The sequence below is a fragment of the Penaeus japonicus genome, unplaced genomic scaffold (assembly GCF_977035675.1).
Source record: "Penaeus japonicus unplaced genomic scaffold, GWHDUDI00000001_assembly GWHDUDI00000025, whole genome shotgun sequence".
Classification (NCBI taxonomy): Eukaryota; Metazoa; Arthropoda; class Malacostraca; order Decapoda; family Penaeidae; genus Penaeus; species Penaeus japonicus.
The window spans coordinates 18,829,547-18,844,374 of NW_028234427.1; the positions used below are offsets into that span (position 1 = coordinate 18,829,547).

The window sequence follows — 14,828 nt, forward strand, 5'->3', positions numbered from 1 at the left end:
ATTATACATATATATATAACATATGTCTAGATATATATATATATATATATAAATATATAAAAATATATATACTTAATATATTTTTATATATATATATATATATATTAATATTAAATAAATAGAAATATATTATATATACATATATATGTATATATATAACAAATATTATATAAAAATATATAAAAATATATATATATCTTAATATATATATCATAATATATATATATATTTATATGTATAATGTATGTATTAATATATATACATCTATATAATATATCATACAAGAATACATATACATACATATATTCATATATATATGAGATATATAAATAATATATATATATAATATATAAAAAATATGATATGAAAAATATATATAATATAAAAATAATATATATATATGTACATAATCAATATACATATATATAAATATAAAAATATATCTATATAAATATATTAAAGATATATACATATATATATATATATAAGACATGAAAATATGTATATGATGTATATATATCTATATATATAGAATATAGATATATAATATATATATAATTTATATTATATAAGTTTTATATATAGACATAAGTATTGTAAATATATAATACCCATATCACATATAATATAATATATATATAAATATTATATATATATCTATATATATATATATATGTGTGGGGTGTGTTGGTGGTGGTTGGGTGTTTGTGTTGGTGTTTTGTGTGTTTGTGTTGTTGCGTGTTTGTGTTGTGTGTTGAGTAGTAATAATAACAAATATATATAATATATATAATATATAATATATATATATAATATATATAGATATAGTAATGTAATATATATATATTATATAATATAAACATAATAAAAAATATATATATATATATATATAATATTATAATATACTATATTATATAATACATAATATAATATATAAAGATATATATATAAAAATATATATATATATATATAAATATAAATAGTAGGATAATAGTTAGAGAATAGATAATAATAATAGATTAGATATAGATATATATTATAGTATATATACATATAAATAAATATATATTATATAAACTATATATAATATATATACATATATATATATATATATATATATATATAATATATATTATAATATAAATATTATATATCGATATACGATTTATATATATATATATATAATATATATATCTATATTATATATATATAGAATAATATAATTAATGTATTATAATACATATAATATTATACCGTATATATATATATATATATATATATATATAAAATAGTATATATATATATATATACATAATATATATACATATATGTATATATATATATATATAATATATATATATATAATAATAGATATATAATATATCTACATATATATATATATATATATATATATATATATATATATATGAGTATATATATACACAAATGCATATATTTGATTTTATACAAGTTTAAGTAGTTCATAATACTTTCCAACTGGCAGTTCAGCTGAATATTTTATTAATTTACATTTTAGTGTAAACCCTTATCTAGAAATTCCATTTTTGATAACAATAACATGATTCAATAAACTCCTTGATCTAAGTCTTTCTCAAGAACGATACCGAAAGATGGATTATAATATATATATATATAATATACTATATATATATAATATAAAAAAATATATATATTTATGCATATACGTATATCTATCTACAATCTATCTCTTCATATACTTTCTGATACACAAACACAATCTATCACTATTTTTTAACTACTATCATCTATATTATATATATATATAAATTTATATATATATAAATAATAACAAAATTAAAAAAATATATAATATATAATATTTAAAATAATATAAAATTAATATTTTTTTTTGTGTATGTATATCAAAACTACTTTTATCTATCTATCATCTATCTACTATTCCCTTTCTACCATCTACATCACTATCATCTATCACTATCTATATAATAATATTATAATATATATTATATTTTATATATTTTTATATAAATATATAATTTAATAAAATATAATGTAAAAATACAATACTATATAATATTTTAAAATATTATAATTATATATTAATATTATATAAAATATATATTATATATAATTGTATTAAATATAAATATAAATATAAAAAATAAAATATAAATATTAAATATTATAATAAAATAATAAAAATAATTTTTAAAAATATTTTATAAAAATATAAATATATAAAAAGAAATAATATAAATTTATTATTTAAATTAAAATATATAATATTAAAATTTTTTTAAAATATATAAATATTTTATTAAAATTTAATGATTAATTAAATAAATATAAAAAAAAAAAAAAAATTAAACCTTAAAATAATTTTATAAAATATTATAATCTTTTTAAAAAACAAAATTAATAATATTATATATATATAATATATATATATAATATATATATATAATATATATAAATATATATATATATATATTATATATTATATATATATATATATATATATTGATATATATATATTATATATAATATATATCTAATATATATTAATATATATATACACATACACACACACACACACACACACCATATATATATATATATATATATATCTATTATAATTATTTATATATATATGTATAGAACTATATATATATATATTTATATATATTATATAATCTATAGCATATAAATAATTAACTATTACTATATAAATTATCTCTATCGATAGCAATATAGATAGATACTATAGATATATGTTGTATATTATACTACATTGAGTTAGTGTATATTTTTTTTGTTGAGTGGGTAGTGTGTGGTGTGTGTGTTTTGTTGTTTTGTTTGTGTCTGTTTGTGTGTATGTGAGAGTGATTGTGTTGAGCGAGAGAGGAGAGATGAGAGAGAGAGAGAGAGGAGAGAGAGAGGGGGAGCGGAGAGGATGAGCCGAGAGAGAGGTAGAGAGATTACGAGAGAGAGAGAGAGAGAGAGAGAGAGGAGAGATGAGGAGAGGATGGGAGAGAGGAGAGAGAGAGAGAGAGAGCGAGAGTGTGTGTAGTGTGTGTGTGTGTGTGTGTATGGCTGTGTGGGAGGGTGGGAGGGGGGGGGGGCGGGGGGATTGAATTACTGAGAACAGAGTGGATGGTTGAAAGGAATAAAAAAAAACTTTATAAAAGAATTCATTACATTTAAGTATGTATTTGAAGTTTGCATGCATCGTGAGTGTAAAATCTATCTGGCCCCCATTTAGGCAGTAAAATGAATAGTAAAATTTTGAATCCGGTACCAAAAACACAACAGGAAGATTCCAAACTTCTAACCACATGTTTATGCACAAGCGGATCTATTTCACGTGGTGTTATAGTTCATGGTTTTCTTTAACATTTTATTTTTTTTAAAGATATTTACTACGCGTTTGTTTATCTCATGTTTTACTCATTGACAAGACTTCAACAGCAAGGGCGATTGATATAGAAGAATACAGGCACGCCACACGAATGGACTTTTTAATGGTGATGAAACAAGTGCTTATAATGATCCTTTAAATAAAAAATAAATAAGAAATAAATATAGGAAATATCTAAAGCACAACAAGTTGCTCGCAGAGGAGCAGAGAAATAAAGAAACAGGAACGTAGTAGTCTGTTGAAACACAATCCGGGGAACCAAAGCGAAAAAAGAATGTAAATGTAGTACCATCAAAATCCGTCCAGAACTTCATAAAGAAACACAACAAACTCCTACAAATTAAACAGGGTCAGAATCTGTACAAAAAAAACATCGATAGCGGGAATTGATAGATAAATACAATTAGGACCGCAGTCTCTCGGGGATCAACGGTAATCCGGACGCAGACGGACGGCAGGTTCTCAGAACGGCCTCGGCTTCTTGCGGATTTATTTACAAACAAACCTTCTTTTGCCCTTCCATGGCGGCTTTTCAAACGGGGGACATTGCCGCTTTCCAGACCATTGAAGTGTCCAGCGACGAGAATGGGGCGTTTGTGCTAGCCGCGGAGGAGGACGACAGGAGAGGTGAGGCGAAAATGGCGCCAGTGTTGAGAGATGCTCGGAGAGAATGATTCGGAGCCAGTGAAATGGGTGGGGTCTGTGGTGGGGCGGTTTTGATGCTGTTTTCAGGGTGTTCGGATGGTGTGCTGTTATTTAAGGGTTAATTTATTTGAAGCATTGGTAAATTTTCCGAATAACGCCGCGTCGCTAAATACCACAAAAGTGGTATTGATGGATTCCTCTCAACCTCTACTATTCATATATAGTGAAATTATTGAGCGTTTGTACCCCTGAAGCCCACAATCTGGGTTCCCGGATAGCTAGGGGGAGGAGGGCATGCAACCGTAAAATGAAGTAGATCAGGGAAATTTGCGGGGGTTTTTAATAAAATTTTGTAAAAATCAGAATTCCGGCCATTATTTCGTCTTGCAAATATCCTTAACCAATTAACCCCTAACCTAACTTTGCTTAGGTTTTGAAGTTTGCCCTAGCCAAGGGGTGGGCCTTCTTTTCTTCTCGCCCGTCCTCCGCCCACCCTGGACCCCCCCTTTTTAACAAGGACTTCGTGCTACCTCGTGCTACTTCGGTATCCGACGAAAACCTTTTAACCCAACTACCTACTCCCTTTCCCTAGTTTTGAAGTCAGCCTTTGCGAAGAGGGTGCTATTCCCCCCTGTGGATCTACCCTAATCAGGGCACTTCGTGTATACTTTATGAATGCGTAAATAGTCCTGTAGATGAAAATGCCGCGACACGGATAGATACCCTCACACTGCGCCATGATGACAGCAAAACTGAGTCTTCGTACTCATATATTCTCTCAGGTAGGAAACTAGGACGATGATGACGCGAACCACTCAATAGAGGGCATGGCACTTATAATTATACTGTAAATAATGGGGAATATTGCGCCATCTGTTGAGAGAACATAACAGCACATTGCAGGTAATTCCTTGGGGGGTTTCCAGTCCACAGTCACTTTGCTTACTATCCGTAAATACGTAACTAACACAGCCATGTTTGAATTTCAGAGGGCAGAGGATGCGAGGATGGTTGGACTCGGGGATATCTTGCCCAAGGTATGTTGCACGAAGTGCCCTAAAAAGGGGGGGTCCAGGGGGGGGCGAAGCCCCCCTTTGGCTAGGGATTAATTCAAAACTAGGCAAAGTTAGGTAGGTCATTGGGTTAAGATTTTGCAAGCGAAATATGCTACCTCGTCCCGAAGTAGGACGAGGTAGCACGAAGTGCCTTTAAAAAAGAGACCCAGATTGTGGGCTTCAGGGGTGCAAGCGCTCATTAATTTCACTATATATGAATAGTAGAGGTTGAGAGGAATCCATCGATACCACGTTTGTGGTATTTCGTAACGCGGCGTTATTCGGAAAATTTACCGAAGCATTATCGCCGGCATATCAAACCAATGATTGCAAATTAAAATATTGCTGAGCACCGGGTGTCGCTCTGCCTCCAACATAAGCATAAGTAGATTTTCCGATTATGGAAGCATGATTTAAACAGGTAGGGTCAGAATTGGTTACTTTATTATTATTGGACCACATCCCTCTGTGACCAATTCCCTATTACTCTAACAAACAAGAATTTCACCCTAAATACACAATATATTCCTCAAGGATTGCTTATGAACTGTAAAATGGGATGGTTTTAGTGAATGACAATGTTACTGCCACAGGAAAGGATGCAATGTTAGTCTGTGAATTCTTTTCATCTCAGACATTTCTTATACAAATTGAAAATAAAGTCATTTGTTATACAAATATAGGTAAATTTTCCGAATAGTGTCGTATTACTAAATACCACAAAAGTGTTATTGATGGATTCTTCTCATCCTGTGATATCTATATATAGTCAACTTTACCCATGATTCTGTCCCTATGCCCCACAATTTGGGTCCCAATAGTATGCGAGGGCATGAAGTATATCAGGGAAATTGCGGGGTAAAATATGAATTTGGGGCATATTTCGTATGCAAAGTCATAACACAATTACCTACCTAAATTGACCTAATTTTGAAGTTAGCCCTAGCCAAGGGGAGACTTTGCCCCCCCTGGACCCACCCCTTTTATAAGGCACTTCATGCTAATTTTTAAGTTAGTCCTAGCTAACGGCACTTTGTGATATTTGTGATGCATAATTAGTTCTGTAGATGATGATGCCGTGACCATGAATAACCTTCACACTGTGCCATGATGACAGCAACTGAGACTTCAACTCATATATTCCTCAGGATAGGAAACTAGGACCGATAATGACATGACCACTCAATAGAGGGCACTCTATTGAGAGAATATGACAATGCTTGTAGGTAATTCATGGAGGGTTTCCAGTCCACAGCTCGTCAGAAGCTGTAATTATGTAAACACAACCATGTTTGAATTACAGGGCGAGGTTGGTGGTTATCGAGGTATTTTGCACAAGGTATGTTGCACGAAGTGCCCTTAACCCGTTAACGACGGATGACAAGATATCACGTCTAGTGGTTTTTGGGCTACACGCCGGGGACGCGTTACTTTGTCCAGCCCGGCTCACAGCCAGTGCGGCCGAGCATCCCGACGCGTTAGGCTTATGCGTTCAAGAGTCCCGGAATTTTGGTCTTTTTAAGCCGGATTGGCCCCGTCGGGAACGGGTTAATAGGGTAGGTAATTGGGTTAAGATTTTGCATACAAAATATGCCCCAAAGTAGCACAAGGTAGCACGAAGTGCCATAAAAAGGGGGACCCAGATTGTGGGGTACAAGGGTGGAATCTTGCACTATATCCAAGATATATGAATTGTAGAGGTTGAGTGGAATCCATCGATACCACTTTTGTGGTATTTAGTAACGCAGTATTATTCGGAAAATTTACCCAAATACTATATACACAGCAGCTCAGCTTATCCTTAATTTACAAACAATGTGCTTTGTTTTACCTGATGTGCAATTGTTCAGAAAAGAGCCATTTATCGGACAAAAATATTTACAGGTGCTCAGTTTGTCTATACACAACAACCAATGAGGACAACCCTTATATCAACAAGTCAGTCAAAACGGTTTCATGTTCCTTATTGCTTTTTACTTCAAGCTAGACTCTAGGTGGTTATCATACCAAGTAGACTTACGTGTACTTAACCCAATAACGACAGTGTGCTTAACGACCTAACTGGCTGTCAGGACAGGCAGTCTATGATTCTGATGGCACCAGCAAAAAATTAGAGAGACTGGGAAAATGCTGGGTTTTTTTCCCTCCAGACAGCGCAGGCTTGCTTAATGAATTTTTTTTTATAAATCCATCACAAAACAAGAGTTTAGGCCAATTTTGGAACGTTGTAATTATGAAACTAATACCATTACAGCCTAAATATCATGTGAGCACACTTCAACTGTGAGTAGATCCCGATGCTGCGTCATGTATGCATTGATGCCCAATGTTATGCACTTTTTGCCATGTCATAGATACATGACACCCATCATTAAGAAGATAAGTTGATGGATCTGGTAAGGGATGTTCATTGGCGCCACATGATACATATTGACAATGTATTGAAAAGGTTTTTGGTTAAATAAAGAATCAGTTCAAACAAGAATATACATTGAGGATATCTGTTGACCTTTACACTGTAGCTCCATAGGTACTTAGATGGAGGCAACCATGATCACTATGCATACACTACACCACACAGACAAGTAAATTGTAAAGTAACCACACATTTTTACCTTTCAGTAGACAGAAATATACTACATTTTATGTGATTTGTGGCTCCCCCACCCTAAAACCCTATTTTCCCATGGGAGGTTGCTAACTCAGAAACTAAAGGTTTAACTTAACCCATCCCCGACGGGGGAATTCTAGCCTTGAATGTCCAAATGCCGGGGCGTTCGAATTATTAGGCCTAAATCAATTGAATGGCTGGCACAATACTGTGCCGCCCGGCCACTGGGCTTTTGAATGCGCGGTACACATGCTGTACCACCCGTCCTGTGTGGGTTAATTAATTTGAATTACCTGTATTTACAGTTAAATAAAGCAGTCAGTCTGAATTTTGTCTATAAAACCATATTGTCATCATGAAAATTTTACCAAAAAAATCTTCCTAACCCTGGGGCTCTGCATCTGAACCATATTCCTATTGCTGTGTTCCCAAGATAAGGGCAGTACCTCCAGACCTCTTTTTGATTGCTGTGTTTCCTGCTTGATCACTCAAACATGTCAATATTTAAAGCATTTGAAAGTGCAAAGTGGGTTACCTATTAAGGATTGTAGATGCTGTGGCTGGGAAGGCAGGGAACCTTTGATTTCCATTGAGTATGTATGTATGGAATAAGATTATTGAAATTTACTGAATTTTGTATGACCCATGAGATTGTACAAATCTCAAAACAATAACCAGCATTGCAGATGAGAGGGAACAAACTGATACCATGGGCATTTTTAATCATATACAATATGTGTAAGGTTCTGCTGTCAGTTTGGTTGTTTTGCTGAATGTATTAGGAGTGAGGAGGAGTGTATATAGCTGTTTTTGTTTTTTCTTTGTGACAATAAAGAAAATGTTTCACCAAACTTTGTACCTCTTTTAACATAAATTTGTGATAGTGATGTTACACTGAGTCTACAGTCTATAAGAATAAACATAGCCCTACTAGAAAAATAAACATAGCCTTACCATTAGCCTCTTTAAGTCTCCACACATGAAAAAAACAAAACAAAACAAAATGGAGATTTTCGTTAATCAAATGTATAAATGAGCAAGCGTTGGGCATAAAAATCAGTCCTGTGGCAAAGCTTAAGTCTTTCTCATTCCACTAAACTTGTCAAATGGCAGTCTTGCATCAGTTACATAGGCTCATTCCTACATTAACTGAAAAATATAACCCAGAGGAATACTTCTTTATTTTTAATTGCTCATTTTGTTTCTTTTTCATGAAAGTTGCATGGCCATTAACTAGAACTATACACTGTCATGGTTTATTGTGATATATTTACATTTTTTTTCAGGAGAGCCATCCATAGCTTTTGCTCAAAACTTTCATTCATTGTTGATGTAGACTTTAAATTATTCATATGCTGGTAAAGTACTTGGATTGAAGAGCTGACTGTTGTTTATTATTGAGATACGCCACTTTGATGGATTCTGGAACTCACCACTGGTTGATATTATCACAATTTTCCGTTTTTCAAGATCCAACACTGGAGAGAATGATATTTATTTAAAATTTAAAACAGTTGTTAATGAGTGTTAGAGCAGACTTTGGAGTACTGTAATGTTATATGCATTACAGGTCACATTAAAAACCAAAGGAACAGGACCTGCTCAAGACAAGCAAACAATTTCATAGACACTAACAAGCACTAATATTTACAGGTGTACAGACACATAGGACACAAAATTCATGCAACAACAAATTCCTTACGTACTACACCAACACTGAATCTTACAAGCATTCATTCTTCTAACACAACACACAACTTGAACAGACTACCACAAAACATCAAAGAAACTACAACAATCGAAACCTTCATAAACACCTCACAAAACCAACACAAAAGAAAAAGCTGCCACTTACACCCTAATCATTCTAACACTTCCCTCCCCCCCAGCAACCAACCTCACATGGATGATATGAATTATGTAGTGCCCTGAGCATTAACCAGTTGATGCCGGGATTTATGTTTATATCTCCAAATCTGGGCTCATATACATGCATGCTCCAACAGAAGCCCACATTAATACATCCATTGTCAAGTGAGAGTCTGTAGAATATTGCTCTTGGCTTTGGTGATTTTTGATGTTATTAGCAAATGAGAATTTAATCATAGCGATGAGGTTTATATTTGCCATAATTAAGGAAAAAAATATAGATATTTTAGATAAGTTGATAGTTTTATGGAGCAAAACCTCACCTGAGGTTTATATCATTGCATTTGGGTTCTCCTGCTTATCCCTTCCGTAAATCAATGGGGAGAAAAGTGTCAATAAGTAGGTACACAGCAGCTCTGAATCCTTTCAAACTTCTGCCTTGCTTTGGTCATAGTTCTTCCTAAACTCTCACCCACCCATCTCTTTAGACAACCCACCATCCAACTGCTGCTGACCTACAATTCACCACTCAACAGGCTTCATGCCCTTACCACCCCCATGCCATTATTTTTTTATCTCTCCTTTGGCCCGGGCATTGATAATGAGATGTTTGTGATAGGCAATACAGACTAGTTGATAGGAGAAAATAACAGCTTAGACTCCAAGCTTGACTTCAGTATTATTGGAGATCTGCTGCTGCTAGAGTAGGTCAATCACAGGCTCCTGCCATGTTGCTACCTTTCTTAAAAATTATTTTTTGTATATACTATATAAATTGTATATACTATATAATTACGTTATTCATAACAAAATTCAAAAATAAGTAATATGACCATACTTTTCTCTTTGCATAAATATGATAATATTGATAAATCTTGATGAACACTTACTTCAAAGCTACAGTTTCTTCTATAAAGTCTAGACTATTAAAATGAGAAAATAAGAAAAAAGATGCTATTGCTCAAATGGTCAATATATACAACTAAACATAGTAAGACACAAAATCTTGTATGACAACTGAAGCACCTACAAAAGAAAAGAAGGAATGATTGGAAATAAGGGTCCAGGTATGAGGCAAGCAGTTGGCAGATAGAGGTTTAGATAACATTGTTGTCTCTTTCATTATGTTTTAAAACAGATATAAGAGGGAAGTTTCAGAAAACTCATGGCACCTATAGATACCACACCAATGGTGGATGCTTTTTGTTTCATGGCTGCAAGGTTAATTGTCATTAAGTAACACTTTTCAACATTGGCCTAAGCCTGTATTTTTTTTAGTTTTTTATTGAAAAAATATGGTTTGTCCAGAATCAAAGACAAATGAAAAGACATTGTACCTATGCTTATATATATATATATATATATATATATATATATATATATATATATATATATATATATATATATATATATATATGTGTATATATATATATATAGATATTTATATATTTTTTTTTTTTTTTTTTTTTTTTTTTTTTTTTTTTTAAACAAAAAATCTTCAAATCTTCAGTGTACAGACTGGTAGTACCAAGTAATGTAGGAGTGTTAGGAGTGTCATGTTCTAATTGAACATTAGTGAATTATTAAGTTTGTATTTGCTCATTGATTTTCATCTTCAGTTTGGAGGCTTGTCTCATGCATTGCTATCATTTTTTTGATCTTATTGACATAATTACATCCTTTTAGATCAGAGTTTACCTCCATGTTAACCTTGACTTGTAACTTTCTTTATGGTACTGAGTCAGTTGTGTTTTCAAAATTATTAAGGATTTATCCTTTCTTGGAGATTCCACATAATATTCATGTGATATGAACCACATCACAGCAAAGAAAATGGTGTTGTGCTTCCTGTAATAGTAAGTATAAAGTATATTTAGAATATTGAAACTGGAATATGGGTGATTAACCCAATACCGCCGGGCACCGGCCACAGACGGCGATTATGTAATATGATAGCGCGGGTGCCGTCATACGTTGTCGATGATATAATATACGTTCAAGAGCCCCGGCATTGAAGCCATAAAAGACGAAACAGTCCCGGCGGGAATGGGTTAAAAATCTTGTCCCCAAAAAAACTCTTTTTACTATGTTGGCACTTATTTTCAGAAAATCTACATATAATTTATTTTTTATTTTAGAGTTCCATTAACCTTTAAATCTATAAACTATCCATTGAGTAATATTTTAAAAGATATCACTCACAGAAGAAAATAGGTTTTATGGTTCACTAATTATCGTGTTGCAATAACTATACATTATGATACATCTGACTTGCATCCAACCCTTTCTTATATTGTTTCCTATGGTCAGATTGTTAGTTGAAATTGATTGAGAATTTTAATATTATATCCAAATTGCTTGTTTACCCATTAACAGTGGATGGCATGATTTGCTGCAAAGGCAGAGTCGGTTGTAGACACTCATGGCACCGTGCCAGACAATGTAAACAGGCCATCCGACTGTATACATATTTTATTGAAACCGCAACCAATGGGTTAAATTATGTCCGCTTTTTTCGTATGAGAAGACCCTGTCTGTTTGTTTGTTTTTTCCCAGATAAACTGCAGTTTTCAAATATTTTATTCCAGAGGTTTACCTTTTACTTACACTTTCCTCCATTTTACTTCCATACATCCAGTGCGGTATACTTTTCTAAATCTAATGCCCGTTATTTCAGAAGATACGGAATTTAACAATGATGCAACCATCCTCCTCATCAAGTTCATCCGAAGGCGGTACAATGAGCTGCAATATCAACGCACGAGGCCTCAGGTTTACAGGGATGTCTATGAAGAGCTCTGTAAGCATGGCTATAATTTCTCTGTTGAGAGAATTAGAAGAAAATGGAACAATCTCTTAGGAAGCTACAAGAGAGTCAAAAAATTAAAGAAGACAAGAAAGCTACAGTGGGAATACTACCAGGTATAGTTGTTGTTTTTCCTCTCTCGGTAGGCTTAATTTTCACTGATTGTGAGCCCTCTGTTGAATTATCTAAGAGGCCATTTATACACTGTGGTATTTTGGTGTTTAAACATTTGTATGTCTGGTGATTTTTTTTTTTTTGGCATAAATTTTTGTTTACCACAGCATTATTGTGCTCTTATCCACATTTTGCCTGAATGTTAAGAATTGATAAGTTACCAAAACATTATATATGAAACTATTCATCACAATTATTTATTTTATGATTACATACATGGTTATAATGGTGCTGCCCTGTTTTGCACTAATGTGAACCAGGATTTCATTACCTGCTAGCCATTCCAGTCTAACAGATCAGCCGTGGCAACAATCATTTCAGTGATATTTGGTTATTTTTGTTCATGTTCTTGAAGAAGTATTTAGTTTTCTATTAAAGAAGTCAGCCTGCTTTTTCACAGTTCAAGTCATTATTTAACCCATTGGTCGTAGTTTTAATAAAATATGTATACAGTAAGATGGAGGGTTTACACTGTCTGGCACAGTGCCATCCGCGTCTATGACCGACTCTGCCTTGGCAGCAAATCATGCCATCTGCTGTCAATGGGTTAAGGAGAATAAAGGAGATGAATATTATTCTGATTTCCATTATCTGTCAGTGATCTCATGTGTTTTGGAGGAATCTAGAAGTAGATATTTAAGTATGTAATATAATATGAGAAAGCATACCTTGTCTATTTAAAGGGATCTAAATACTTGTCAGCAAGATGATGATTTAAACAAATGGTTCTAATCATCAAAAAGAACCATGAAAGACAAAGGCTAGAAACATACCTCCTCACCAATCATACAACCTTGTATAACATTTACTAAAAGACCAGTTTGGGGGTCATTTATAATATCCTAGTGTTGGCATTACTAGCAGATTGATAATGGAGAATTATTGTAGCCTTGGTAATTGCATGATGTTTTTTTCTGAGTTTTTGGCATAGCAGGTTCTGATAGTTATGAAGTTATGACCAGGCATTATAGATGTAAACAAGTGTAGATACAAGTAGGTACTTGCTATATGACCAAGAGAGTACTTTGCCATTGTCATTGTTAGATAACCATAATATATTCAAAATAATGATTCTATCATGATTTATGTGCAACCATTATTAAATAGTCTTTATAGGGAATCAAAGAATACTTGACTTTCATTTTATTTTTATGTAATTTGTGATGTCTAAGGATGCATTACAGGTCTTACAAATTTTTTCTTTAAGAATGTTTACATGATTATAAGTAATGATTATATATTTATTTTCATTTTTAGTTATACATTTTATTTTCATAAACAGATTCTCAATGACTTCTTGCCACCAGAATTTGGAGATGAAGGTACAGACAATTACTCAAGATATATGCCTGAATCTCCCAACTACCCTATTAGGGACTCCTACACACCCTCGTCCAGCTCGCAAAGTTTCCCATCATCAGTGACAGTCCATGTCCCCCCACCCTCTGTCGGAAAAGAAATAGAAAGGGGGACCAAACGGCAGGCCATGATGGAACAGTACGTGCAGCAGCTCAAGGAGAGGGATCTCAATGAGGAAGCGTATAAGAAGAGAAAGGAAAAGAGAGAGAGAATGAAGTTGCGGGCATTGAAAAAGATCAGTAAAGAGCTGCAGAACATTGCTAAAACCCAGTGCGAAATCCTAAGCAAGCAAGAGCAAATACTCATGTATATGAATGATAAGGATGTTTGATTTTGAGCTTTTGTGCCACGTTGTTTGCATCATAGTGTTATGTTTTGAAGTCATATGATTTTTTTTCTCGTCTCTCAAATTTGCTTTTCATTTCTTTCCCTCTGATTTCTTCTAACAGGAAAAGTGGACACCTGTCTGTTATTCTTATGTCTTTTCATCTCAGGGAATGTCTTCTGAGATTTATAAAACTAAATTCAGGACAAGCTTTTTTCATCATTGATCCAAGTTGTCATGTCTAAAAAGGAATGCTTTATTTACATGTAAATATATAGGAATTAATTTATGACATTTCATATTTAATGATTTGAAATATACAGTGGTATTAATATTGCCTTACTATCCAGTGATGCAGTTATAGCTTGCCATATTAGATTAAAGACTACCTCTTTCAGAGTATATCACTGATTTTAATACACAGCATATATTTTTTTATAGTGTATAAGGCAGTAAGTTGTGAAGTTTTTGGTGAAATAGTTGAACTTCATCATTTTAGATATGTAGGGATTTGACATTGCATGAATTTCATAATATAAAAACATATAAAACTGAAATTTGAA

The 14,828-nt window shown here is 32.5% G+C and overlaps 1 protein-coding gene across 2 annotated transcripts; it reads left to right on the forward strand.

Annotated features, from left to right (window-relative positions):
• Positions 1–3,831: 3,831 nt before the first annotated feature.
• LOC122257464 (uncharacterized) lies at positions 3,832–14,828 on the forward strand. 2 transcript variants are annotated; one of them, XM_043022753.2, is made up of 3 exons: positions 3,832–4,048; positions 12,279–12,523; positions 13,864–14,828. In XM_043022753.2, the coding sequence occupies exons 1-3, from the start codon at positions 3,943–3,945 to the stop codon at positions 14,269–14,271; spliced, it is 759 nt and encodes a 252-aa protein (XP_042878687.2). In that variant the 5' UTR covers positions 3,832–3,942; the 3' UTR covers positions 14,272–14,828. The 2 variants fall into 2 exon arrangements, with proteins under 2 accessions (XP_042878687.2, XP_042878688.2); XM_043022754.2 differs by having other exon boundaries at positions 12,282–12,523.